The sequence below is a fragment of the Histoplasma capsulatum genome, assembly GCF_000150115.1.
Source record: "Histoplasma capsulatum G186AR genomic scaffold supercont2.13, whole genome shotgun sequence".
NCBI lineage: Eukaryota > Fungi > Ascomycota > Eurotiomycetes > Onygenales > Ajellomycetaceae > Histoplasma > Histoplasma capsulatum.
The window spans coordinates 448,116-472,045 of record NW_025544813.1 but is presented as its reverse complement, the minus strand read 5'-3'; the positions used below and the strand labels follow the sequence as shown (position 1 = coordinate 472,045).

Sequence of the window (23,930 nt, the reverse complement as noted above, 5' to 3'; positions counted from 1 at the left end):
TTCCCTAGGAGTAAAAAAATAAACATAGAATCTTGGAAGTGCGATCTGGTAAATGGATGGTATTAATGTATACGGCGCTAAATTTGGCTAGTTGGGTGTTAGTTATGATGTAACTATGCCTTTTAGTTAGCCCAGCCGCACCTCAACTTCATATTCTAAACACTAGTGGATTGTTCATATTGAGGATATTATTTGTCAACCAGCCTCATCCTTGGAGCTGCATGCCCTTCCTCTCCTCTCCCATTGTGGAGTAGCAAGATGAGATATATTCTTCTTCCTTAACCACGCTGCTTCTGGTAACCTCATGCCAAAGGGACGAGTCAAGAGCACGAGGGGAAATCTTTCTCCTGATCAAGGAGTATCAGAGTGAATTGTTGGTTTAGGAAGTTTGAGCAATTTACTATGCATCATGGGTTTGAGCCAGAGGACAGTTTTATATACCTCAGCAACTCTGTTGCAGGATGACTTCGAGGGATCAACAACCTCATTCAACAGCCAAACCACTCTACACCATAGGGCTCCATCGCAATTGATATTCATGAACATGCTACATACACAAAGCAGAATGGACATCAAATTTAATATGATCTCCAAGGATAGGCTGTCTACATGCGTGTCTCTAACCAATTGCTTTCCAGCGATAGACGGTCAGCTGCCGTCGCGAGACACAGGATGGTAATTAATGTTGCATCTCACAGGCCGTCCGTCCGACTGTAAAAGTCGATATGCAGCGTGTGAGGGGCTCGAGGATTTGCCACATATTTGCATATATCTGGACATATCTCTTCAGCCCTGGATTTCTCCATGTCCATATCCACTCTTCGAGAAGCAGTGCATGGAAACACACCATATGTCTCGATTAAACCATGCCCACTGCCAAAACGCAACGGTCCCTCAAGGCGATAGGGCCCAAGTCGCTTCCGTGCTACCTAAAAGCGACGTTCCCGTCAAGCATGCAATGGGCGCTGATGAGCGTGCCCTAATTTCTCTCGGATATAGACAAGAATTCAATCGCGAGTTTTCCCTCTGGACAACCTTCTGTGTTAGTTTTTCAGTTCTCGGGCTTTTACCATCATTTGCTAGTACGCTATGGTACGGTATGTTCGTCCTATTCCCGTTTCCTAGTTCACTGGTAGCTACGGGACGACGATTACATCCTAGATAGTTTAAAACCTATGTCTTGGTAATCTAAACTGGGATTAACTGCAGGTATGGGATATGCGGGTACAGCGGGAATGGTCTGGGGGTGGCCTATCGCAATGGCTTTTATCCAATGCGTTGCCATGAGTATGGCTGAACTCTGTTCTGCCATGCCCACGAGGTATTTCGACCACCAGGTTTTCTGAGATTTCATTTGAATTTGATGTCGGATTAATCATTAGCTAACTTTAGACGATTACTCTAGTGGTGGCCTTTACTATGCGTCGGCAGTTCTAGCGCCGCCCAAGTACGGCCCTTTCGCTGCTTGGTTTACAGGCTGGTCCAACTGGATAGCCCAGGTCACGGCAGCTCCATCTGTGAACTATGGGGTAGCAGCCATGATTCTGGCTGCGGTCTCAATGAGCAAACCCGGTTACATTCCGACGGATTATCAAACATTCTTGCTCACGACCTCGATCATGATCCTTCATGCGGTTCTTAGTAGTATGCCAACGAAATGGATTGCCAACTTAAATTCTCACAGTTCGATTCTCAACATCATCGCGCTTACCACAGTCCTCATTGCTATTCCCGTGGGCACGACTAACTCTCCCAAGTTTACGCCATCCTCAGTGGTCTGGGGGGCAATATACGAAGGTACCTCATTTCCAAAAGGTCTCTCGGTCCTAATGTCCTTCGTGAGCGTGATCTGGGCGATGTCAGGATACGATGCCCCATTCCACCTCAGCGAGGAATGCTCGAATGCCAACCTCGCATGTCCCCGCGCCATAGTGATCACTTCCGGTGTTGGAGGGCTTATGGGCTGGTTCCTTCAGCTTGTCGTCGCCTACACAGTGACAGATATCACAGCAGTGCTAAAATCAAACCTTGGCCAGCCGTGGGCATCATATTTGTTCCAAGTCATGTCGGATAAACTGGCCGTCTCTATTCTCGTCCTGACAATTATCTGCGGCTTCTCAATGGGCCAGGGATGCATGATCACAGCGTCCCGCGTCACATATGCATATGCTCGTGATGACTGCTTTCCCTTGTCTAAAATCTGGAAGAAAGTAAACCCTTATACGCACACACCAGTCAATGCCGTTTGGTTTAACTGTGCCATTGGGATGCTATCTTGCCTGCTCATACTGGCAGGAAAAATTGCGACTGGCGCTCTATTTTCTATTGGCGCCATCGCTTCATTCACTGCTTTCGCGATCCCCATCGCCATTCGAATTCTAGTTGTGGGGGACCGCTTTCGACCGGGGCCATGGAATCTGGGGAAATATAGCACTCTAATAGGTGCTACGGGGGTCCTTTTTGTTGTGTTGATGGTTCCGATCCTGTGTCTTCCGACAACGACTGGTTCGGAACTCAGGTGAGAGTGTCTACCCCAGGAGCCCGCTGATTTAGTTGTCCTTTTTCCATGCACACTGACCCATCTCGCTCTCATGAACCAGCCCCAAGGACATGAACTGGACCTGTATCGCATACGGCGGCCCAATGCTTCTAGTAACCATCTGGTGGTTTGTTGATGCGCATAGGTGGTTCAAAGGCCCCAAGGTTAACATTGAGCATATCCTGCAGAGTCACGAGGAGGAACCATCCGATGCTGAAGGTATTATAGCTTACAAAGGGAGTAGAGAAATTAAGAACTCCTCCGCTGAAACGAAGGATGTTGGTTGTTGTTGAGATAAGCAAAAATATATTCTCATTTTGCCCTTCCCCCACACTATTCATTGTAAGTCATATGGTTGTTTTCGTGTCGTGTGTCTATGGAAAGGGGGATGAAAGCATATGAAATGGATATATAGAGACTTTGGGGCGGATTTGGGATTATTGGATTTCTGGGGGTTTCTTGTTTCCTTCCGCTTGCCCAGTGTGCTTCGCGTATCGGAGTACGCATGATCGTTGGAACCGATTATCAGCCTACATGGAGGGTATTGAATGCCCATGCTTTATTTGAATGGTGGGTGTGAGAGGGCAGCAGCTCCTATATCCTATATTTTGGGTCCATTGTCTTCCTCTCAAGGAAGAATCGTTTAGCCACTCCTTCTATTTTACACCCTTCAAAAAGTAAAAGCTAATGCCAGATTGTAAAGGGAGGAGTAAAATAACTTCTGACATTGCATTTCCATTGCTCTGGTATACAAAAATTGAAATACAAGCCGATAGATAATTGTTACTCGAATTCTGATGCAGAGGACATATGCCAGGTTACACACATTTACATGCATTGTAACCATTTATTTATTTTCGTCGTCCATACTCTCTGTATTTCCTTTTCCTTGTGTTGTCTTCTTCTGCCGTGACAATGACCCACTCTTGTGCTTTCTGACTTTATTTAATTTCCCTCTTTCCAATAAAACGGTTGAAAAGCTAGAGCCTCCTTCTGCCATGCTGTGACTGAAATTCCGATTCAACACTTACTTTTACACCACTGAAGATATCTTTAAAAAAAAGGAAGAAACAAAAAAGGTAACAAAATGTAGGGAAACGAAAAAAATATATAAATATAAAAACAAAGATAAATAAACGATAAAAAGATGTAGGGCGCAATTGGAGAGAATCCAAGGCCATGTTCGGTAAGGAAAAATATAATATTAATATAGCAACCTAAAGGAGAAAAACAACCAGACAAAAAATAGAATCAGTCCTACATGAAGATGAGAAGTTATTGCCGGAAATGAGAAAACATGAAGAAAAATAAAGAAGTTCATGAAATTTCAATAAAATGGGGGAGAAAATATAGTAAAACAAGAGCAAAACAAGGAAGAAAAGTAAGAGCTAGCGAAAGCTAGTCGACCTTCCCTGACCCATTTCCACCACCGAGTAACCCTTCCTTTCCATCAAGGTGGAAGAATCCAGCCCCTGAGCTACCAGTGACTGCACCAAGTAGACCTGCAGGACCTCGATTTCTTCTATGTCTACCCTTCATGAAGAGGTAGGCAAATATCAGAGCAACGAAGAACAGGGCAATGGAAAGGACAGGGTGCTTGTGGAAAAAAGAGCGGGTGCGAAAGTACATGCTTTCGAAAATGCCGACGGTGGATTTCGCCTTGAGTCTCGAGGAGGGCGAGATGACCTGACTGATGGTTTCGAGGATGGAGGTCCGGCTTGGCATTATGTAGGCACCGCTAGGGGAGGTATCCCAGTATCGACGGTTCTGTACCGTTTGAAAGAAAAGGAGTCAGTTCTGGGAGGTTTAACGGACACTTCGAGATTTGATACGGGAGTATTGCATATGAATTTTCAATGATGGAAGAGGGGAAATGGAGAGTAAAAACTTACGTCTTCGTCAATGATGATAACACGTTCACCGTTTTTCACGTCAATTCCGTACGTTGTCCGAATCCATCGATCCCAGAAGATACCGTCCACCCATGCGAAAACGACCTGCTTTTTGTCGCTCTCGCGGATGGTAATTTGTCTATTTTTTGCCGCACGGAGTGCCCGTTGGTCATTCCTGTCTTCTGCTTCTTCGATACGTAGTTCTTTCGCGTCCCGAAGTTCCTGCCTCTCAAGCTGGAACAATTTTGTTTGTTTATCCATCCACTCAAGTGCTGCATTTTTCAGCTCCTTCTTGTCCTGGATGAATTCGTCTGAGCGCAGACGGCTGAGAATACCAAGCACTACGTATTTGCCAACGAGAATCTCGCGAGCATTAGCAGCGGTGAGCTCTGGAACTATGGGTAACCAAACACTTTCCATCCAAGAGAGCACCTGTCGGAAATCTCGCATATCTTTAGGGGCAAGTGCGCTGTAATAACTGGCCTTTCCGTCCCTCGAGACGAGAAGGCGAGGCCATGTGGAAATTTTGAATCTCTGAGCAAGAGCATCGCTGTCAGTCTTGACTAGCTTTGCACGCCCAACCAAGCTCAGAGTCAAGCGGTCCAGAGCCGCAAAGTCCTCTGATGTAGTTGCCTTGTCGAAGAAGTATAAGAAAATAACCTCCTCAGTTTCTTCCATTTTCTTGAAAGCGGCAGCGTCAACGTATTGAACACCATTGCCAACAACATCCACGGCTTTCCTAGCATAGCTGATCAGGTCGCCCAAACCCCTGAGTCCGTTGTATTCAACACGCTCCCCACCTCTGAAAAAATAGATAGTAGGGAAAGATTCTACGCGAGCATCTTTGCACAAGCGTCGTTCTGTCTCACAATTAACTTCACCAACATTTAGGACGCCTTTCATGTCTTTGGCCATCTGTTGCCACGACGCAGCCATGGCCTGACAATGACTACACCAAGGTGCATAGAACTTGATAAACCATGGAACTTGAGTGTTTGTGACGAGTTTCTGAAAACTTTCAGCTGTGAGCGGTATCGATGTGCCTTGAGGATTGGGCAGGGTTCCATTGGGTCTTTTTGGTTTCATATGAAAGGCCTTCTCCTGCGTTGGTTCGGTCTTTGTTTCCGGTTTATCTTCTGGTTTAGCTTGTGGTTTGGTTTCTGGTTTACCTACTTCCTCAGCAGTGGCTATGGTGCCAACCTTAGTGTCGCCAGGCTTCGGTAGCTGTAGGCCATTGAGAGGTCTTGAGCCAGGCTTAATTTTTTCAAGTTTCGCTTCGATAAACTTGCTCAGCCCTGCAATCGACTTTTTGCCTGTAAATGTCTCTACCTGTTCCCCCTTGTAGTAGAGTGTGAACATAGGGAACGCATTGATTCCGAGGCTCTGGCACTTATCCGCGTTGGCAATGCAGTCCATAGCTGCGAAATTGAAATCGTAGAAACGTTGAAAGGAGTTAAGGGACGAAGCGGTGTCTTGCGTTTGTTTAGATGTCGACGTTGAGAGGGGGTTTGAGGTCTATTTGCAATCAGTAATCCTATTCTTTGGGAGACTAACGTTGTATAATACTAACATAGTAGAATTCATATAATGTTTGCCATGTTGGTGCGACAGATATACAATACCTACAATAAGGAGAAAAATGCTTCACAAACCTACAGCCGTGTCAGACGCTGATATTTGTATATATATCCAAGAGAGCAATAACGAAAATTGAAATAACACAAAAAAGGCCCAAAACGTACCAGTAACCTTCCTTAATAGTTTCATCAAAATTAGATTCCGTGAGTTGCTTCATTGGCGGCACTTCGATTCCGTTAAAAACCGTAGGGCTTTCATCTAGGGCAATCGGTTTCTCTGCCCTGGAGAGCACTCGTGACTCTGGTATCGGCCCAGATTTCCCCGCCGAAGTAGAGATAACAGGTTTTAGCAGCAAGGAAAATAATGACCACGTAAGGAGTGAGGCCTTCATTTTAGGCGGCTGAAGGCCAAATGGGCCCCAGTACCAGAGCTTAATCTATCCCCAGATCACTGTCGAAACTGGCGAATATTTAGGTCTTGTTCAAAAGAGAGTTATTGCTGTCAATAGGTAGTTGTTTTATTAACGGAAAGAGTTGAAGGATGTAAGATTGGGGCTGGAATATGGCTGAGATGGGTGGTCTGGCTTCGTCCAAGATGGTCGGGGGGGCGGCCATGTACTTGGCGACGCGACAATAACCGACCGAGCAGCTAGAGTCGTGACACAGGCTCGCGATGGGTACAGTTGCTGAGTTGAGGTGCAGCGGACGAAGCCTTGCCTGGGATTGTTCGTTCGTCGTCGTCCAATAAGTATTTCCCCTTAAGACGTTTGAAGTTGTTTGAGCCGCATATTACATGGTTTCTTTTTTCGGAAGCACCCCGGAAGCGGAACAACAAATCCTCCAGACTCCGTTATTGTCACTTTGGGGCGCAGAAGCTGGAGACCGACACCATCATTCACAAGACGAACTGCTGGGCACGCTGTTTTCAACAGCAATTGGGCAGCTTTTCTCTTTTCGTTGGCATTGCCCTCTTATACACTCCAATCATGAGGTCCACTCTACGGTTATTGGCCAACGTCAAGTCTGCCAGATACCTCCAACCTCATGCACCCACTGGTCTCACCGGCCTCACAACCCACCCAAGACCACGACAAGCCCTCCTCATTCTATATACTACCACCTTGAACAAACTCCAGAATATCCCTGAGTCATCGGTTTACCGCCAAGCCACAGAAGCCCTCACGAAGCACAGGTTGAAGATCATCGAATCCACCAAACCCCCAGGCTACGATAAATGGCAGCAGGAAGTACAACAGAAAGTGGCAGCAAACCCGGACCTGGTCAAAGTCATCTCTACACCAAGTGGCGATCTGGCGGGGGTATACTCTCTATTAGGTGGTCGGGTGTCAAACCTTGAAAAGCGACATTATGCCGAGAACATGGAGAATGCGTTGCGCCAAATAGCGGAGGAAAAAGAGCAGTTCGAGAAGTTGCCTGAGGACCTGAAGCCTGCTGTGGCACAGTGGTCGAGAGCAAAAGAGGAAAGCGAACGACTTCAACGTGAAGAGGAGCCTGTCGCGACAAAATCTAGGATTGATTTGTATGAAGAACCGGCTTTGGAAGCGACACAGTATGATTTATCCAGTAAACTTTTCATTATTTCGTCTCTTTTTATTTTAGATCTCCTGTTCTGATGTCGAGTTTACAGGATCTCCGAAATCGAACACCAGATCGGAGCGGGCCTGATAGAGGAAGTTATTGAAGTTGCCGAGGGAGAGTTAAAACTCGTGGATGACATGATCAAATTCAAAGTGTAAGCCCGCTCCTCCAGGAACCGAAATACACCGGGAAATATTCCTTCGCTGATTCTCAATTTGTTATAGATGGGAAGAGCTGGTAGAAAAGCCGAAGCCCGGCCAATGGACATATTTTGGCAGGGACAGAGGCAGTGCCGCGAACTAGAGCCCGGGCCGATTGGCATGTTGGACATTTCCATTTATCGATCTAGTCCTTAATAAGGTGTTTAGAGAACTTTTAATCTCTTTGTTCCTAATGAAATTCACGTTGATTCTTGTAAATACTAGTATATCAACACTCCATAAACTTAATTTTTTCCACCTTCGCACTACTCAAAACATCCAAATCCGATTCATCGTTTTGTTTTGTGGGAAAGCATATGGCGGGAAATACCTGTGTTTCCCACAATTGTGCGATATCTTATTACAAACTAATGCAAATCGTCAATAACTATATAGTATATGCCAGATTTGCCCTAGATATTTCCTTTTTATTGATCATTGTAACAACTTGAATCCAAAATCCGATGTTGTGTGGCGCTAACCATCTTGGGATAGCTGGTGGGACCAGTGACAATTGATTGATACGGACAGTTTGCAACTCACCAGACTAAACACATCCGATTCAACCACCATTACCCGCTCTGTTGTCCTACGGACACATTGAACTAGCAGCATACTGTTCGGTTAGCCCCAGCGATTGAGGATATACCCTGATCGCCGGGTTCCTCCTTGTTACAAGGCCGCTCGTGGCCCGCACACTTATCTATCACCACACACACCCTCGCGAAAGTTGCCCACAATGCGGTTGGATGTGAAGGTGCGTGGAACGCTGGTCTTTTCGAGTTCCTGCCTATTATCTGGCTTGCGAGGGGATTGTTTTTCATTTTATGACTTGGAACTGACTTGATCTTCTGTACCAGCGACAACTATTCGCCCGATCGGAGAGAGTCAAGGGCATTGACTTTCACCCGACTGAGCCATGGGTAAGTTTGCGACACTTCCTACGCATGCCAGTGCACGTTTCTCTAACTTATTTTTCATTAGATCTTAACTACATTGTATAGCGGTACGCTATTGTTTCCTGGGCGGGCAGTAGAAGGCCTTCATTACTGATGCGCTGGGTGAACAAACAGGTCATGTTTATATATGGTCTTATGAAACCCAGGTAAGCACGTTTTCCACGTAAAAATCTGTTTCCAGTGATTCTAACCTCCTGTGTAGTCGATTATCAAGACATTTGAGCTTACTGATGTCCCTGTCCGAGCCGGCCGATTCATTGCCCGAAAAAATTGGATTGTCTGCGGTTCCGATGACTTTCAACTCCGCGTCTACAACTATAACACCTCCGAGAAGATCACATCTTTTGAAGCGCATCCAGATTACATCCGGTCTATCGTTGTCCACCCGTCGCAGCCGTTCGTCCTCACAGCTTCCGACGACATGACAATTAAGCTGTGGGATTGGGACAAGGCCTGGAAATGTGTACAGATTTTTGAAGGACACAACCATTATGTCATGGGTCTGGCCATCAACCCCAAAGACACAAATACATTTGCTTCCGCCTGTCTTGACCGGACAGTTAAAATATGGAGCCTAGGCTCGCCGCATGCGAATTTCACACTTGAAGCTCATGAGGCGAAGGGTGTTAACCACGTTGATTATTACCCACAGGCGGACAAACCGTATCTATTGACGACTTCCGACGATAAGACTGTAAAAGTTTGGGATTACACAACAAAGGCACTCATAGCTACTTTAGAAGGTCATACTAGCAATGTTTCCTTCGCCTGCTACCACCCAGAGTTGCCTGTGATCATCTCCGGCTCTGAAGATGGAACCATCAAAATTTGGCATGCCAACACATATCGACTAGAGCAATCTCTAAGCTATGGTCTGGAGCGTGCATGGTGTGTCAGCTACCAGCGTGGCAAACAAGGCATTGCCATGGGTTTTGACGATGGAGCTGTTGTCGTCAAAATGGGCCGTGAGGAACCCGCAGTTTCTATGGACGGGTCTGGAAAGCTGGTTTGGGCGAGACACAACGAAGTTGTGTCGACGGTAATCAAGGGTGGTGACTCAACTCTTAAGGATGGTGCTCCCCTTTCACTTCCGACGAAGGAGCTTGGTTCCTGCGAGATATACCCACAAACACTTACTCACTCTTCGAACGGACGATTCGTCTCGGTCTGCGGAGATGGTGAATATATTATCTACACGGCACTTGCGTGGAGGAATAAAGCCTTTGGACAGGCCTTAGACTTCTCATGGGGCTCAAAGGATAACAGTAACGATTATGCGATTCGGGAGTCGAGTACAAGCGTCAAGATCTTCCGCAACTTCAAAGAGAAGAGTGGAGGGCTCGATGTGGGATTCCAAGCTGAAGGTCTAACTGGTGGTGTTCTTCTAGGAGTCAAGGGCCAAGGCGGTATCGGTATGTTTGACTGGGACACTGGTTTACTCGTGAGGAGAATAGAAGTCGATCCTCGAGCTGTAAGTTTCTTGAACCTCTTAAGTTAAGATTTCTTGATGACACGATCATCTAACATTATCTATCTCCAGGTATACTGGTCTGAATCGGGAGAACTAGTTACTCTTGCTTGCGATGATACGTTCTACGTCCTCAGATTCTCCCGCGAGAATTACATCGCAGGCCTCAACAACGGCGAAGTAGACGAGGATGGGGTCGAAGCTGCTTTTGAAGTAGTCACAGACGTCAACGAATCCGTCAGGACAGGCGAATGGGTTGGCGACTGCTTCATCTACACCAACTCTACCAACCGCCTAAACTATCTCGTCGGTGACCAAACCTATACAATCTCCCACTTCGATCAACCAATGTATCTCCTCGGCTACCTGCCACGGGACGGACGCATCTACCTGGCCGACAAAGACGTCAACGTAGTCTCCTTCTCCCTCTCCCTCTCTGTCGTCGAATACCAAACTCTCGTCCTTCGCGGCGACATGGACTCCGCCGCAGATCTCCTCCAAGACATACCCGCTGACCAAATGAACAAAATCGCCCGCTTCCTTGAAGGACAGGGTAACAAAGAACTAGCCCTCAAGGTCGCCACAGACCAGGAACACCGTTTTGAGCTCGCGCTATCACTCAATATGCTCGACATCGCTCTCGAAATCGCCCGCACCGCTGACGTCGAGCACAAATGGAAAATCGTCGGTGACGCAGCCATGGCTGCTTGGGATCTCTCCCTTGCTCAAGAATGCTTCTCTAACTCCAAGGACCTGGGCTCATTGCTGCTCCTGCACACTGCCAGCTGCAACACGGACGGTCTTCGTCGGCTATCTGAGCAAGCCAGCGAAGCAGGCTCGCATAATGTCGCCTTCTCCGCGCTCTGGCAACTAGGCGATGTCGATGCGTGCATCGATCTTCTGGTCCGGACGAACCGGGTAGCGGAAGCTGTTCTATTTGCGCAAACGTATAAGCCCAGTCGAGCAGCTAAGCTCGCGGGTAAATGGAAAGAAAGTTTAGAGAAAGGGGGTAAGACGAAGGTGGCGAGGATTATTGGGATTCCTCCCGGGGCTGGGATTGAAGGAGTTGAAACCGATGATGAGTTGTTTCCGGAATGGGATGAATTTTTGAGATTAGAGACGGAGGGTGGTGTTAAGTCTGCGGATTTGATTGATATTAATGGTGATGATGGTGAGGCGGGAGCGGAGGTCAATGGCGTTTCGGAATAGAAAGAGTAACGAACAAATTGTTGCAGCTCCATTGGTGGGGCCAATGAGATGGAAACGTCTTTTACTTCTCTTTTTATTTCTCCCCTTTTCGTTTTCTAATTTTTTATTAGCTCAGTCTCGCCCTGTCTCGTTTTTATTTTACTATTTCCAGTTTTGCTACTCTTTGATTCATTCTGTCTATCACAGCTAAGACGAACGATAAGTAAAATTAAAAAGAGGTAACTTATATATTTACATTTTCATTTTCGTCATGCTCATTCTCATCCTTTGTATAAATTCTATGTTTCCCTGCTCTTTTCTTGACTTTCTATTATTTTTAAATCGTCAAGGGTCCATCCAGAAAACTTAGGTAGCATCTTGAAAATCATATCTTTCTCCTCACACCCTCCATTCTTCATCCCTGCCAACCCCTTTGATGCATTATGCATTTCAACCCTCCCATCATCCACCAGCCAAGTTCACTGTAGAAGCAAAGGCACAACCAGAAAATCATTCTCAGTTAGACTTTACCAATGTGAGATAATCTCCACGTAGAGTTTAAAATTGAGTGACACGGAACGGGATATCACTGGTACCTATCTACCCATTCTTCTATTTTTGATCTATTGTAAGCCCTGTTACTGTAAATGCATGCAAACTGTTTCAATGGATGTTGGATTTAATCAAGGAGTAAAGTCCTCACAAACTAGTCGGAAGAATCGCTTTCACAGCTTTACTAGGACGAAGTACGGCAGTCTGTGTCTTCATATGTGCAGGTTGAATTTGATGCCTGAATCTTTCTTATTTAAAACCTTTTCAATAATGACAAAGAAAAGCGTCGAAAGAAAAGGTGCATGGAGACAAGCCAGAACAGGCCAGGACAGGAGCACCAGCTAAATACAGCTGTAGAGTAAATGAGCAGACAGAAGAGAAAAAGAAGCAAGAAAATGATAGTGGAAACTAACCAGACAGAAACAGACAGAGGTAGAAAAAATCCCATCTGACTTTGTAAATATATCACAGAATATATTGGTTGTTCAGATAGTTTTGATTTCTGGTGGCTCAGCCGCGATGGTATATTTGCCAAACACGGTTGCAAAAAATGAAAATGAAAATGAAAATGGGCAGAGAATAACTAGGAATAGATCTCAAACAGATAAATGTGAACACAACTCGCTCAAGTGCCTTGTGTATTTGCAGAGATCAATCAAGGGAAACCGAAGGGAACAATATGCAGGGAGGTGTATGCCGCTTGTATACTGGGCAGCCGTGGGGAAATGATAGATATCAGGGTTGAAAAAAGGATCCAGAAATCTAGATTCGGACCTGGAACGAAATGAAAATGAAGGTTGAAAACTGGAATGGAAATTGAAGCAACAGAGAACTGGTGAGGTACTTTCAACGCAATGAGAGAGCAATGAACATAAAATGGGAAGTGGGTGAAAGTTTGACAAATGAATAGCGAAAAAAAAAAAAGAGAGAGAGGGGGGGGGAGGAGACAAATGGACGGGACCAGCAGAAAAGCAGGAAACGAGTGAAAACAATCCAGTCAAAGGAAAACCATAGGAGATTCGTTAAAGTTGTTTGAGCTTCCAGCGTCAAAGGAATTCTAGCGGAGCAGACGGGAGTTGGGGAAATGAAATCGAAGATCTCCTCTTCTTTCATCAGGCCAACATCGAAGCAGCTGAAAATATAAAAGTATCATTCAGGGATACTTCCGAAAGATGGGTCCTTTATGCTTCCTCCGGCGTCGCTAAGGCCAGCAACTGGTCGAGTGTAGGACCAGCCTTCGAACTGTCGTTGCATGGTTTGAGAAAGAACAGACCCCTCCACACGCGAGTCTACAGGAGCCTCGCGCGTGAATTCTTCAGAGAAATTTACGGTATCGTCGGCATCAACCTATGGTGTTCAATTAGAAATTATGTCAGATAAAATGAGATTTGAATATGTCAAGATACTCCAAAATGAAACATACCACATGAGGACGAAAGCTCGGCTCATATTTTCTCTGCAGGAGCTTGCGCCAATCAATGTTGGAAAAGAAGTGATGTGCTTTGATTTCAGCGGCACCATTTGCCCCAAGTCGGCGGTCTGGATCACGCTCAAGGAGCCTAGTAAGAAGATCTCTAGCCGCGCCAGGAACAATATCTTGGCTTGGGAAAGTAAGCGGTTCTTGGAGGATTTTGCGGTACATCTCATTCGTATTCTCATCGTAAAATGGTGGAAGTCCTGTCAACATTTCGTACAAGAGGACTCCGAGCGTCCACCAATCCACAGACTTTGTGTATCCCTCCCCAAGTAAAAGCTCGGGAGCGAGATATTCAGGAGTACCACAAAACGCTAGCAGGAAATCAGTACCAGTCTTAATTTAAATTATCTCGACTAGCAATCACTTACTATTCGTCCGGTCTTCATCTTTCATATCGCGCTTACACAATCCAAAATCGCACAGGGCAATATGGCCAGTGTAATCCAGCAGAATATTTTCTGGTTTAAGATCACGATAGATAACTTTAAAACCGTGGAGGCACTCTAGAGCACAGATCAATTCGGCTGTGTAAAAACGGGCCCTGTTGATATCGAAACGTTGTTCCTTTTGGAGATGATAGAACAGTTCACCGCCGTTGACAAAGGCCAAAACGAGATATAGCTTTTCTGGGGATTGGAACGAGAATTTGAGAGGGACGATGAAGGGGTTATTTATCTGAGAGAGCACTGATCTCTCAGCCAATGTATGCGCCACTTCGGACCGAGAAATGATATGGGCTTTGCGTAGAGTTTTCATCGCATAGATACGACCGGTATCGCGTTTCCTTGAATAATGATATTGTTAGACTACCGTTTAGCGTGAGAGTTGTGGAAATGAGGAGCTAGGCTCACCTGACTTGCATGACTCTTCCAAAACTTCCTCTGCCCACGACTTTCAGAAGTTCAAAGTCTTCAATTTTAAGGCTTCTCTGCTGGTTTTCAACAAACGACACACCAATTTTGATGGCACCGGTACCGAATTGCAAGTTTGTCCATTCCGTGCCTGCCTGTCCCATTTGACGCTCCTGTTCTGCGTGTGCTGCTGCAGCCTTTTCGCGGTCCTTCTTACTTGCCTTCGGATCCTCCACAAATGGATGAACTTCTTCGAATCTCGGGTTAATTCTGCAAGCACCCAAAAATACATCTTCATTTCTGCCAGCACCTGGCCTAGCGGCAGGGTTCCGAAGATAGAGTTGAATGTTGAGATCAGTGACACGAGAGACATCAAACTTGAAAGAGGTATTGTCACCAGCCCAAAGAGGGTTTTCTGGAGTCCCTGATACAGCATCGACGAAAACCTGCTGCTTGTCAAAATCCAAAAGAGCATACGGAAGGTATTTGGCGGAATATCGACCATGGATTGTAGGTGCAGCATTGATACCGCCACTCGTCGACTGAGGTCGGTTGGGTTGTGCATAAGAGCTAGTGACTGTCCCCTGAGTAGAATGGGATGAGGATGAGGTGGGTCTGATAGAAGTAGGTCCCGCGAAGCTATTGTTGCCTGAGATTGAATTTTGGAAATGGGAATTGAACACCTGTTGGTAGTGTGGTGAGAGCGAAAAGCCCTTCCCCTCGTGTAACGTAATAATGAGAATACCGGGCTTAGCTGGAGCAACAGGAGGAGAGACTAGAGCCTCTGAGGCAGCTAAATTGCAGAATTACCATATTAGCGACACATTGTGGTATATACAAATCGCAATGATATGAAAAGAAGGGCGCTCACCAATGCCATTCAGGCTTGGAGAAAGCGCGACAGGAGTTTGGGCGTTGTCTTCTGCAGGAGCAGCATCAGGTTTAATGGTGGAGGTCGAGGATGACCTCCCAAACGAGTTGGCTAGAGGTGCGAGATGCGTCTCCTTAAGCTCTTGCAGGGGAGAAGGTCAGTAACTCAGCAAATTCGAGAGGCAAATAATAATTCCAATGGGGAAAATGTCATGCATACTCTTGGTGAGTTTCCACGACATGATGATACACTTGGGAAGTTAAGACGGAATGAAGAATTGCAAGTGCTGGCAAAGCGGCAGGTTAGAAATTCGAAAAAAGCTTTCTAGAGCCTTTAATGAATATATAAGGGTGAAGTTGGGTGGGAAGAGAGGTCAAAGAGGGAGCCGTGATATTCTTGTTCTAAGTGTCTAAATGAGGTAATGAAACTCCGACAAGTGGGTCTAGGGAGAGACAGAATTCGGCAGCCGGACTAGGAAGGAGAGGAGAGTTAGGATGATAAAGCAGAGTCCTTCCCAGGTGTTTGGGATTACCCGTAAGATGGCTGCTGCTGTAGGTCGTGTGAAGCGGAAACAGAGAGAGTCGCCGTGGTGATGGCGCAGGTGGTGATGGTCCGAAATTGTTTCGCAGCCAGCAAGAACGCAGAGGGGATGAGGGTCGCCAAGCCTGCTCAGTCAGCAGCGGCTGATCAACGGGTTTCGAGCACAGGCTGAAACGCGTCGTGAGGCTTCCTGAGGCTTCCTCTGGAGCGTGGCTGAGTCCGACTTCTACGCAGCCCTTGAGCGTTGGGCGGTTCCCCAGCACGGTGGCAGCACTGGAAGGTGGACACCTTATTTAGAAGGCAGTCAGTTGAGTTGACTTAGTTAGCTATTATTAAGTCATTCCTCACCCTTCAATAACTATATTCAGCCACACTTGGAACGCGCTTGGACGGAAGGCACTAAACCTAAAAAGGTGACTTTTAATGTCACATGACTTTAGCGGCGGCTGGCGGCTGGCGGAAAATTATGTTTCCGATCCCAACAGCTGCCGTCTTATCAAACAGCGCGGCCCGTGGTGAACCCTGGAATGCTTCATCCTCTCTTCGAATATCTCACCTTCCCACTAGACAGTTTTCGGTTCAATTTCATGTCGCGTAGAGGCTATTTCCAGCCATCAGGCCAGTTACCGATCATTCCAGGACCCGACAAACTGAATGGCTTAACACATACCCACGCGCATCCTCGATAAGCAATAGAAATACAGTCGATACTTGTTGCCTCTTCCTAGCGGCCTACCAACTTATCGCTTCACCCACACTTTAGACGGACACTCAGGAAAAGGCAATTCCAAGTTGATTCACTCGATGGGCGTCATACGGAAGAAAACTGCAGCGCGCGGGACAGAAGGTGGAACAAAATACCATTGCGACGTCTGTTCTGTAGATGTCACCTCGACGGTATGTACGAAGTGCTTATGCTCCGCGTCACCCAAAACTGATATCGTGGGGGGAATGCAATTAGGTGCGCATTGCTTGCGCGCATAATGCCTGTCATGAATATGATATGTGCGTCCCATGCTTCTCCGCCGGCGAAAGCTCAAAGAATCACGATCCACGAACACACCCATACTACGTCATCGAACAAAACTCTGTTCCTATTTACCAACCCGACTGGGGCGCAGATGAGGAACTCTTGCTGTTAGAAGGTGCGGAAATCTACGGTCTAGGATCATGGGCAGACATAGCGGATCATATCGGCGGTTTCCGAACCAAGGAAGAAGTGCGCGACCATTACATCGAAACATACATCAATAGTTCCAAATTTCCTCTCCCCGAACGCGCTGATCCTGATGACAAGACCCTACAAGAGCAAATATCGAAAGAGGAGTTCCAGGCACGTAAAAAGCGACGAATCGAGGCCCGTAAAGAGGCAGCCCGGGCCGCCCCTCCCGCAACGCCGAAACAAAAACCCACAGCCTCTGTGCCAGCCTGCCATGAAGTGCAGGGGTATATGCCGGGCCGCCTCGAATTCGAAACGGAATTCGCAAATGAGGCTGAGGAAGCTGTACAGCACATGTCATTTGAACCAGGCGATGGGCTCAACGCGAACGGGGAGATGGACCCTGAGATGGAACTTAAAATGACCGTGAAAGACATCTATAACTCCCGGCTCACCGCCCGGACAGAACGCAAGAAAATAATATTCGAACACAATCTATTAGAATACCGCAAAAACACTGCCCAGGACAAGAAACGAACAAAGGAAGAACGCGAATTGCTCAACAAAGCTAAACCCTTCGCGCGAATGATGAACCATGAAGATTTCGAAGAGTTCACGAAGGGCCTCGAATACGAACATAATCTCCAGCTCGCAATAGCTCAGCTGCAAGAATGGCGAACGATGGGAATCGGTGATTTGAAAAGCGGAGAGAAGTACGAACAAGAAAAGCAGCAGAGGGCCCAACGCGCAATTCCACAAGGGGCTTTTGATAGAATGGCCGGCACAAGGCCCAAACCATCACAGATACCCGATGCGCCTTCGGCTGCCACCCAATTAACAATGCCGGAGCTACCTTTGCGCCTTCAACGCAGCGGAGCCCAACAAAAACAAGCAGCCCCCGTACCCGCCTCCGCAGCTCTCGAACCTGCACGAGCTCTACCCATGAATGATTTCGATAAGATGTTCGCTAGTACCGAGATGAACGGGACATCGACTCCAAAGCCACCTGCAAAGACGAAATACGTCATCCCCCCAATAAACGGACTTTCGCCGTGGAAATTGGAAAACGACATCGCGCCGGACCTGCACTTGTTGACGAGGGAGGAAGTGGAACTTTGTAATATTCTTCATCTACAACCTAAACCGTATCTTGTCATTAAGGAGCATATGATTAAAGAAGCGATGAAGCAAGGCGGGAGCTTGAAAAAGAAAGACGCCAGGACGCTGTGTAAGGTGAGATTCTCACTTGCCCCTCAACTTCCCCAGATTCCCTGCCCAGGGAACTACTCTCGATTCCTCCTGCTTTTTATTCTTCTTTTTCTTTTTTTGACTGCGGCGCCGCTCCGCTCGCAATAATCAACCATTTGTATTGACATGGCTTTATCTATAGATCGACGTCGCCAAATCTTCACGAATATACGACTTTATGGTACATAGCGGGTGGATAACGAAGGCATAATGAAATCGGAGGAACAAAACGGAGATTGAGGAAAAGAAGAAAATACACGAATGTCATCACCCGCAATATCACTAATATTACCACCCTTCTCACCTTCACCTTCACCGTCACCATCACCATCACCATCATTTCTCCCTCTCCTCCGTCTCCTTAGGCAAGCCCCCAACCGCCCATTCCTCAATTTCATCATTACATAAAAATATCTTCTTTTCCTCGACCTTCACTTCGATTTTGATAAATAGTCAAAAGATTTAATTGCCCACTCGAACAGCCATTGATTTTTCCACCTGCGAGATGCGTAATTACCCTGAGGTTTTCATTATTTATCTATCCATCGATCTATTCATTCCCTGGTTTAGGTTAGAGGAACAGCCTCAGGCTGACACTGAAATTTCGTGTATGTTGAGTCCTTCCTCGACTAGTAGTACAGTCGACTGAGTTAGGGCCCCCGAATCCTTTTTTTTTTTTTTCTTTTTTTGAGAACATGTAGAATCCATTGCAGGAAATGTTTACCATGTTTAAATCACGTAACCTACCTGTGAAATCTACTGGTTGGCTATTGGCGCCTACATACATAGCTCAAATTATTTCGACTGTAGAATCAATGAATCACTTGAGTAAGGTTATAAGTAATGTAATTAGAAAGAAAAAAGGCCCAAGGTTAATGGGATAATTCTTATAACTAACTAACTATCCGCCCAGATGCTTGAACTAGTTATTTAACTGAGCTGCACCCCCCGCTTTATCGGCATCAGCCCCTTGTGCTTCCCCAGGAACAACATTGTTAACTACCCCGGATCTTGGCGTGGGACGTGCATGTTAGTGTCAATGTCCTGCGTATGAAGAAAAGCAGCTGGAACAAGAACACGATGTAAATTGTAATATACATAATAATATTAACTAACTAACTATTCTCCTCACAGCTCAGCATCGCCTGTCACCTGCGTTTTTCTAAAAAAAAAAAAATTTGCAGTGGAGTGTTGGATATTAAGCGCTTCAACCGTACTGACACCCCAATACTGACAATCCCTGTCAAACGAATCTCAATCTCAATAGCTGGCCGGTGTAGATTGGAAAGGATGAACCAGTTGGGCAAGAAACGATAACCCAAAACACGCACAGATTTAAAAAGCGGTGATAATAGGAGAGGAACGCGCAATCAATCGCCCAGCCGCTCGGCCCATGTCCATAGGCTTTTTGGCTTTTGTTTTCTGACCATTCGCGCTCTTTGGATATCTGTGGAAACGGGAACTGATAGTATGGGTTGCAACGCCTTTGTTTCAAAAAAAGAAATAAAAAGGGTGGGTGTCGGAGTTGGGAGTGGAGTTTTGTTAAGGCTGCAGATGAAACAGAAGGGAAAAAAAGAAAATTATCAATCCTTGCTAGTTTTAAATAACTAAGGAACTCATCTCATGAAAAACTCCTTTTTCCTTTTTGCCCTCCGCTCATCCCGAGGAGAAAAATATGAAAATGAAAAATGAACTCAAGGAAAAACCGAACTAACTAGCCGCAAGTATTTCAGTGCGTACAGATAAGTTGAAATATCTCCGCCTGCCACGCCCATACCCATCACACACACCCACACACACCATATGCTAAATTCAAAATGAATAAAAAAAATTGTTAAAAAAGAAAGAACAAAAAATATAAAAGGGAAGGGGAAAAGGGCAATTCACAAAGCCAAGCCAGCCCTCCTCTTCCATTTCTTCTCATGCCCGAAATGATGCGATGACGACAACGCCTTTTTCAACTTTCCCTTCCCACGACCACCACCCGTAGAACTCGACCCGGACCCCCACCCACGTCCAAACCCAAGCCCGAACCCTAGCCCCAGCTTCCCAGAATTCAACTTCTTGTCCATGTCCTCCTTGAACTTCTTCCAGCTGCGCTCGCGCTCCTCCCAATCCGCCATCTGCGCTAACATGAAATCCCACGTCTTCGATTCCAGGGCGCAGAGCGCGTCGTCGTCTAAGAGATGTCTTGTTGGCATTGTGGTGGTGGTGGTGGTGGTGGTGGTGGTGGTGGTGGCGGATGGAGTACTTGTGGACTGTTGGCGTTGCGTGCCGCTTCCGGTCGTAATTTGGCTTTCGAGGTATTGCTGCGGTGGCTGTGGCTGTGATTGTGGTTGTGATTGTGGTTGAGAGCATGTGTCAGGTTCCGGCTGTACAGCGACCACCTCAGACGGACTGGGGGCAGTTGACGGTCTACTATTCTGTTGTTGGCTGTCTGGAGAGGAATTAGCTACGTCTGCGAGGGCGATGAGGGAGCTGTATTGGTGGGTTCGTCCCATCTGGGGTCCCTGTCGGTAGGGCCGACCAGTGAGCGGGGAGACAGTTTGCGCCTCAAGGTTATGGTTTTCTTGCTGCTGGCGAGTGATATAGAGGCGCCGCGAACGGAACATTGCTGCTGCTGCTTCACCGACTAGATCAGGGTCCTCATGAGGAGAGATGGGCAGTTGATCAGCAAGGTCAGCTTGGCTGGCAACCGTTCCTGCGACTTCACTGGAAGTCGTCTGGAGGGGCGAGTGCGAACGAGGATTCACAACGCTTTCCTCGTGCAAACTAGCCAAAATGCTAGGGGATGAATTCCGATGACCATAGCCCGCCATGTCCGCCCTTAGAGGAGGTGAAGAGAGCGCGGAAGAAGAGGCTGCGTCGGGTTCGCTCACACCATTCATAGTCTCAGATATCGCCTGGAATAAAGGCGGGAATATACATCTCGCTAAATTGTCATACTGAGAAGCCGCTGACGCCCTCCGCTTTGCCACATTGTGGTAGTGGCGTGCCTGCAGCCCGCCCGCAACAGGAACCCAGTCTGAAACATTATAAAGAGAATGCAAATGGGAATTGGTCAGGTGGCTCTGCTGACGGCGGAGACCTCCAACAGACGAACTTGCTGTTACGCCCCCGAATCCCGGAGCATGATGCTGGGAGGAAAGGAGGCCGGACGATTGGGTTGGGGTATTAGAGGACGCTTGGTTTCTTCCCGCAACGTTGGTATTGGGTACTAGTAATGTGCCAGATTCACTCTCTCTGTTGTATGTTGGATGATGTCCAGAATGATATGAAGGAGCCGCAGAGACGTAGGACGGGGCGTTAGAACGGATGGAGGAGGTTTCGGGGTCGAAAGAGACGGTTTGGCGAGGAGTATATGGGGGCAGCGGTTCCGGATATGGGTGCAGCAAAGATCGAGCGGGACGAAAAGCCATGACGTTGAGCGCCAGCTAGTCCCTCCTGCAGATTTCCGCAAGCTGGTTGGCGAGATAGAATTGTATACGAATATTGTAGCAATTGCGTTGTGTGTTCGTTCACTGTTGAGATGATGAGACAGGAAACAGGAAACAGGAGAGGTTTAAGATGCTCTCAAGGCTTTTCCTCGGGAACAACACCGGTCGCGTGTGGAGTGTGGAGCAACTAGACAGTGATGATTCCTACCCCGCAGGCACAACGATGGCTGATATCAATGATGTGTCTAGCCCTTGCGGTGATGGAAGGGACCAGGGTGGCAAGTAGACTTAGGCGCATGCAGGCCCCGGCACACGTTTTTCCTGCCGTTTAACCGTCACAGTGACGCACAGCCTGCGGGGAAGCGACTGGTACAGGCAGAATAGAGGTGAGATGGGGGAAGGGGACACAGTTGGCCCAGAAAGGGATGCGTATATATATATATTTATACCTAATTAAAATATATATCTATATATATCTATTAGTATCTATCTATATGCGTGTGTGCGTGTGCGCGTGTGTGTGGATTCTATATATACTACACTTCGCGGCGGCGGCGGGATCCAAGCAAGGACCCTTAGATGACTCATCCACGATTCACATGTATCTTGTTTACGGCGCCGGTGCGAGCATCCTTCCTATCATTCACCGGATCATCACACCAGAGTTGGAGTTTAGAGATCCGATACGCCAGTCCATCCCCAAGGATCTTGAGAACCCCCAAGACCCAAAAACCATGCGTTCTCTGTATCTGCCCTCGATTTTTAGCCAATCAGCCGTTGCAGGATGAGGTCTTGAACCCATGTGGGTGGTGATCTCCTCTCTTTGCCTTCTGTTCCTCAGGCACTTCAGATTTAATGACGTTGATGTTGTCAGGGGGAATAAAAGGAAACGGCCTCAGTCTACAACCGGTTCTCCGGCAAACTCTGGGCAATCTTCATCTCGACACTCTGTAAACCTACGGCAAAGGTTGGCTGCTTCAATAGGAGCAAAGGTGTTGGTTCATCTAGACAGCCTGGTGGTGGCCATGGAAGTCGGAATCAGCTAAGCAGTGTGTAACAACTCTCATCTATTCCTGCCAACAATAAGTTCTGGAGAACACTACAGATATTTTGGTCTGATGATCGCATTCAACAATGGAAGCCAGCCATTTTTACGGAGAATAAGACTGAGGGTTGCCATAACCTCACCACATTTGCTCCTGAAGTTCATTTATGTTAGGAGAGAGCACTATCCGCCCCAAAGCGTCTTGATGTCGCTGAGGATACAAAAGCCAATGCAAGTTCAGTTTTCTGGCTCCGCAAGTACCCCAGAAGGTCATATCAGTCAATGCCTACCCGACCAGAATTACCTATGACCCTCGATGGAGACTTCGGAAATGTGAAGCTTTCAACTGTGAAACTGAGGAAAACTTTTATTCAGGTACCATCTTAACACTGCGGGCGCAGATGACCCGGAGACCAAACCTCTTCTCGGCACTGCATTGCTTGAGATTGCAGTGGATTCCGCATCGACTCACTGCTCTCAGTGGCGCTGCAGATATTTTCTCCCCTGGATTTTGATGAGCATATCGACAACTCTATAGTGTTCTTCGATCTTGACGTGTCGGATGAAAATCGTCTCTAGGGGAAGAAGAAGATTGATTGAATATACTACAGTGATGATTCAGATGGATTTCTAGATGTTGGCATATCAGCCGAAGAGGATATCTTCGTCACAAAAACTCTCCGATGAATGCTAATTTCAACTCAACTACGCCGCGTATATCTACAGAGACTGCATTTTAGTATGTATTAATATTCTTTTTTTTCGTGTCTTTTCGGTTTCTTTTCGTTTCGTTATTTATGAATAGGCCCCAGCCTGCTTTCTTTTGCTTTTATTTACCTCCCACTTTCCATAGCAAACCGGGAAGCGGGAAGCGGGAAGGTTGGGGGGGGAGGGGGAGGGGGAGGCGCAATCTTGCTTTCCATATACCTCGTTTCCTTTCCTTTTTGTATGAATAAGGTTTCAATATGTATTCTTATGATCGATGTTAAAAGGAACTACGGAAAGGGGAAAAAGCGGAAGTGAAGAAAAGAGAAGGAATTATTGATGAAACGAAAAAGGGGTAGGGATTAGAAGTCACGTTTTCATTCTTATTACTGTAGCTATTTTAATGAATGGATCACTAGCACCCTGCCTTAGCTGACAAAAAAGGGAGAGGGAGAATAACTATTTTGCTACCTGTGCTCCTAGGAATTCCTTGCCCCGTCCCGCCCTATCATTGTTTCCGAGAGAAAGGACACCCCTTCCCTTCCCTAACAAATAGTACTTTTGCAGCTTGGTACCCAGTGCTCTGTTTCCATATTTTCTTTCCCTCAGCGGTTGTCCTTCAC

At 46.8% G+C, this 23,930-nt stretch overlaps 6 protein-coding genes across 6 annotated transcripts; 4 read left to right on the top strand and 2 right to left on the bottom strand.

The window, feature by feature from the left end:
- Positions 1–850: 850 nt before the first annotated feature.
- On the top strand, positions 851–2,832 carry HCBG_08115 (amino acid permease; the record flags this gene model as incomplete). Its single annotated transcript, XM_045435164.1, has 4 exons — positions 851–1,097; positions 1,210–1,321; positions 1,406–2,518; positions 2,601–2,832. The coding sequence occupies 4 exons, from the start codon at positions 851–853 to the stop codon at positions 2,830–2,832; spliced, it is 1,704 nt and encodes a 567-aa protein (XP_045284470.1).
- Positions 2,833–3,513: 681 nt separating this feature from the next.
- HCBG_08114 (thioredoxin) lies at positions 3,514–6,400 on the bottom strand (the record flags this gene model as incomplete). Its single annotated transcript, XM_045435163.1, has 4 exons — positions 3,514–4,306; positions 4,432–5,946; positions 6,002–6,083; positions 6,174–6,400. The coding sequence occupies 4 exons, from the start codon at positions 6,398–6,400 to the stop codon at positions 3,938–3,940; spliced, it is 2,193 nt and encodes a 730-aa protein (XP_045284469.1).
- A 500-nt stretch (positions 6,401–6,900) lies between these two features.
- HCBG_08113 (NADH-ubiquinone oxidoreductase) lies at positions 6,901–8,052 on the top strand (the record flags this gene model as incomplete). Its single annotated transcript, XM_045435162.1, has 3 exons — positions 6,901–7,578; positions 7,657–7,761; positions 7,832–8,052. 3 exons carry the CDS (start codon positions 6,995–6,997, stop codon positions 7,908–7,910), a joined length of 768 nt encoding a protein of 255 aa, XP_045284468.1.
- Positions 8,053–8,546: 494 nt separating this feature from the next.
- On the top strand, positions 8,547–11,693 carry HCBG_08112 (coatomer beta subunit; the record flags this gene model as incomplete). The annotated part of the gene is made up of 6 exons (XM_045435161.1): positions 8,547–8,564; positions 8,668–8,730; positions 8,792–8,813; positions 8,881–8,912; positions 8,969–10,237; positions 10,307–11,693. The coding sequence occupies 6 exons, from the start codon at positions 8,547–8,549 to the stop codon at positions 11,441–11,443; spliced, it is 2,541 nt and encodes an 846-aa protein (XP_045284467.1).
- Positions 11,694–16,517: 4,824 nt separating this feature from the next.
- On the top strand, positions 16,518–18,331 carry HCBG_08111 (transcriptional adapter 2; the record flags this gene model as incomplete). Its single annotated transcript, XM_045435160.1, has 3 exons — positions 16,518–16,610; positions 16,675–18,105; positions 18,263–18,331. 3 exons carry the CDS (start codon positions 16,518–16,520, stop codon positions 18,329–18,331), a joined length of 1,593 nt encoding a protein of 530 aa, XP_045284466.1.
- A 1,672-nt stretch (positions 18,332–20,003) lies between these two features.
- HCBG_08110 (uncharacterized protein) lies at positions 20,004–21,783 on the bottom strand (the record flags this gene model as incomplete). Its single annotated transcript, XM_045435159.1, has 1 exon — positions 20,004–21,783. The coding sequence occupies one exon, from the start codon at positions 21,537–21,539 to the stop codon at positions 20,004–20,006; it is 1,536 nt and encodes a 511-aa protein (XP_045284465.1).
- Positions 21,784–23,930: the final 2,147 nt, after the last annotated feature.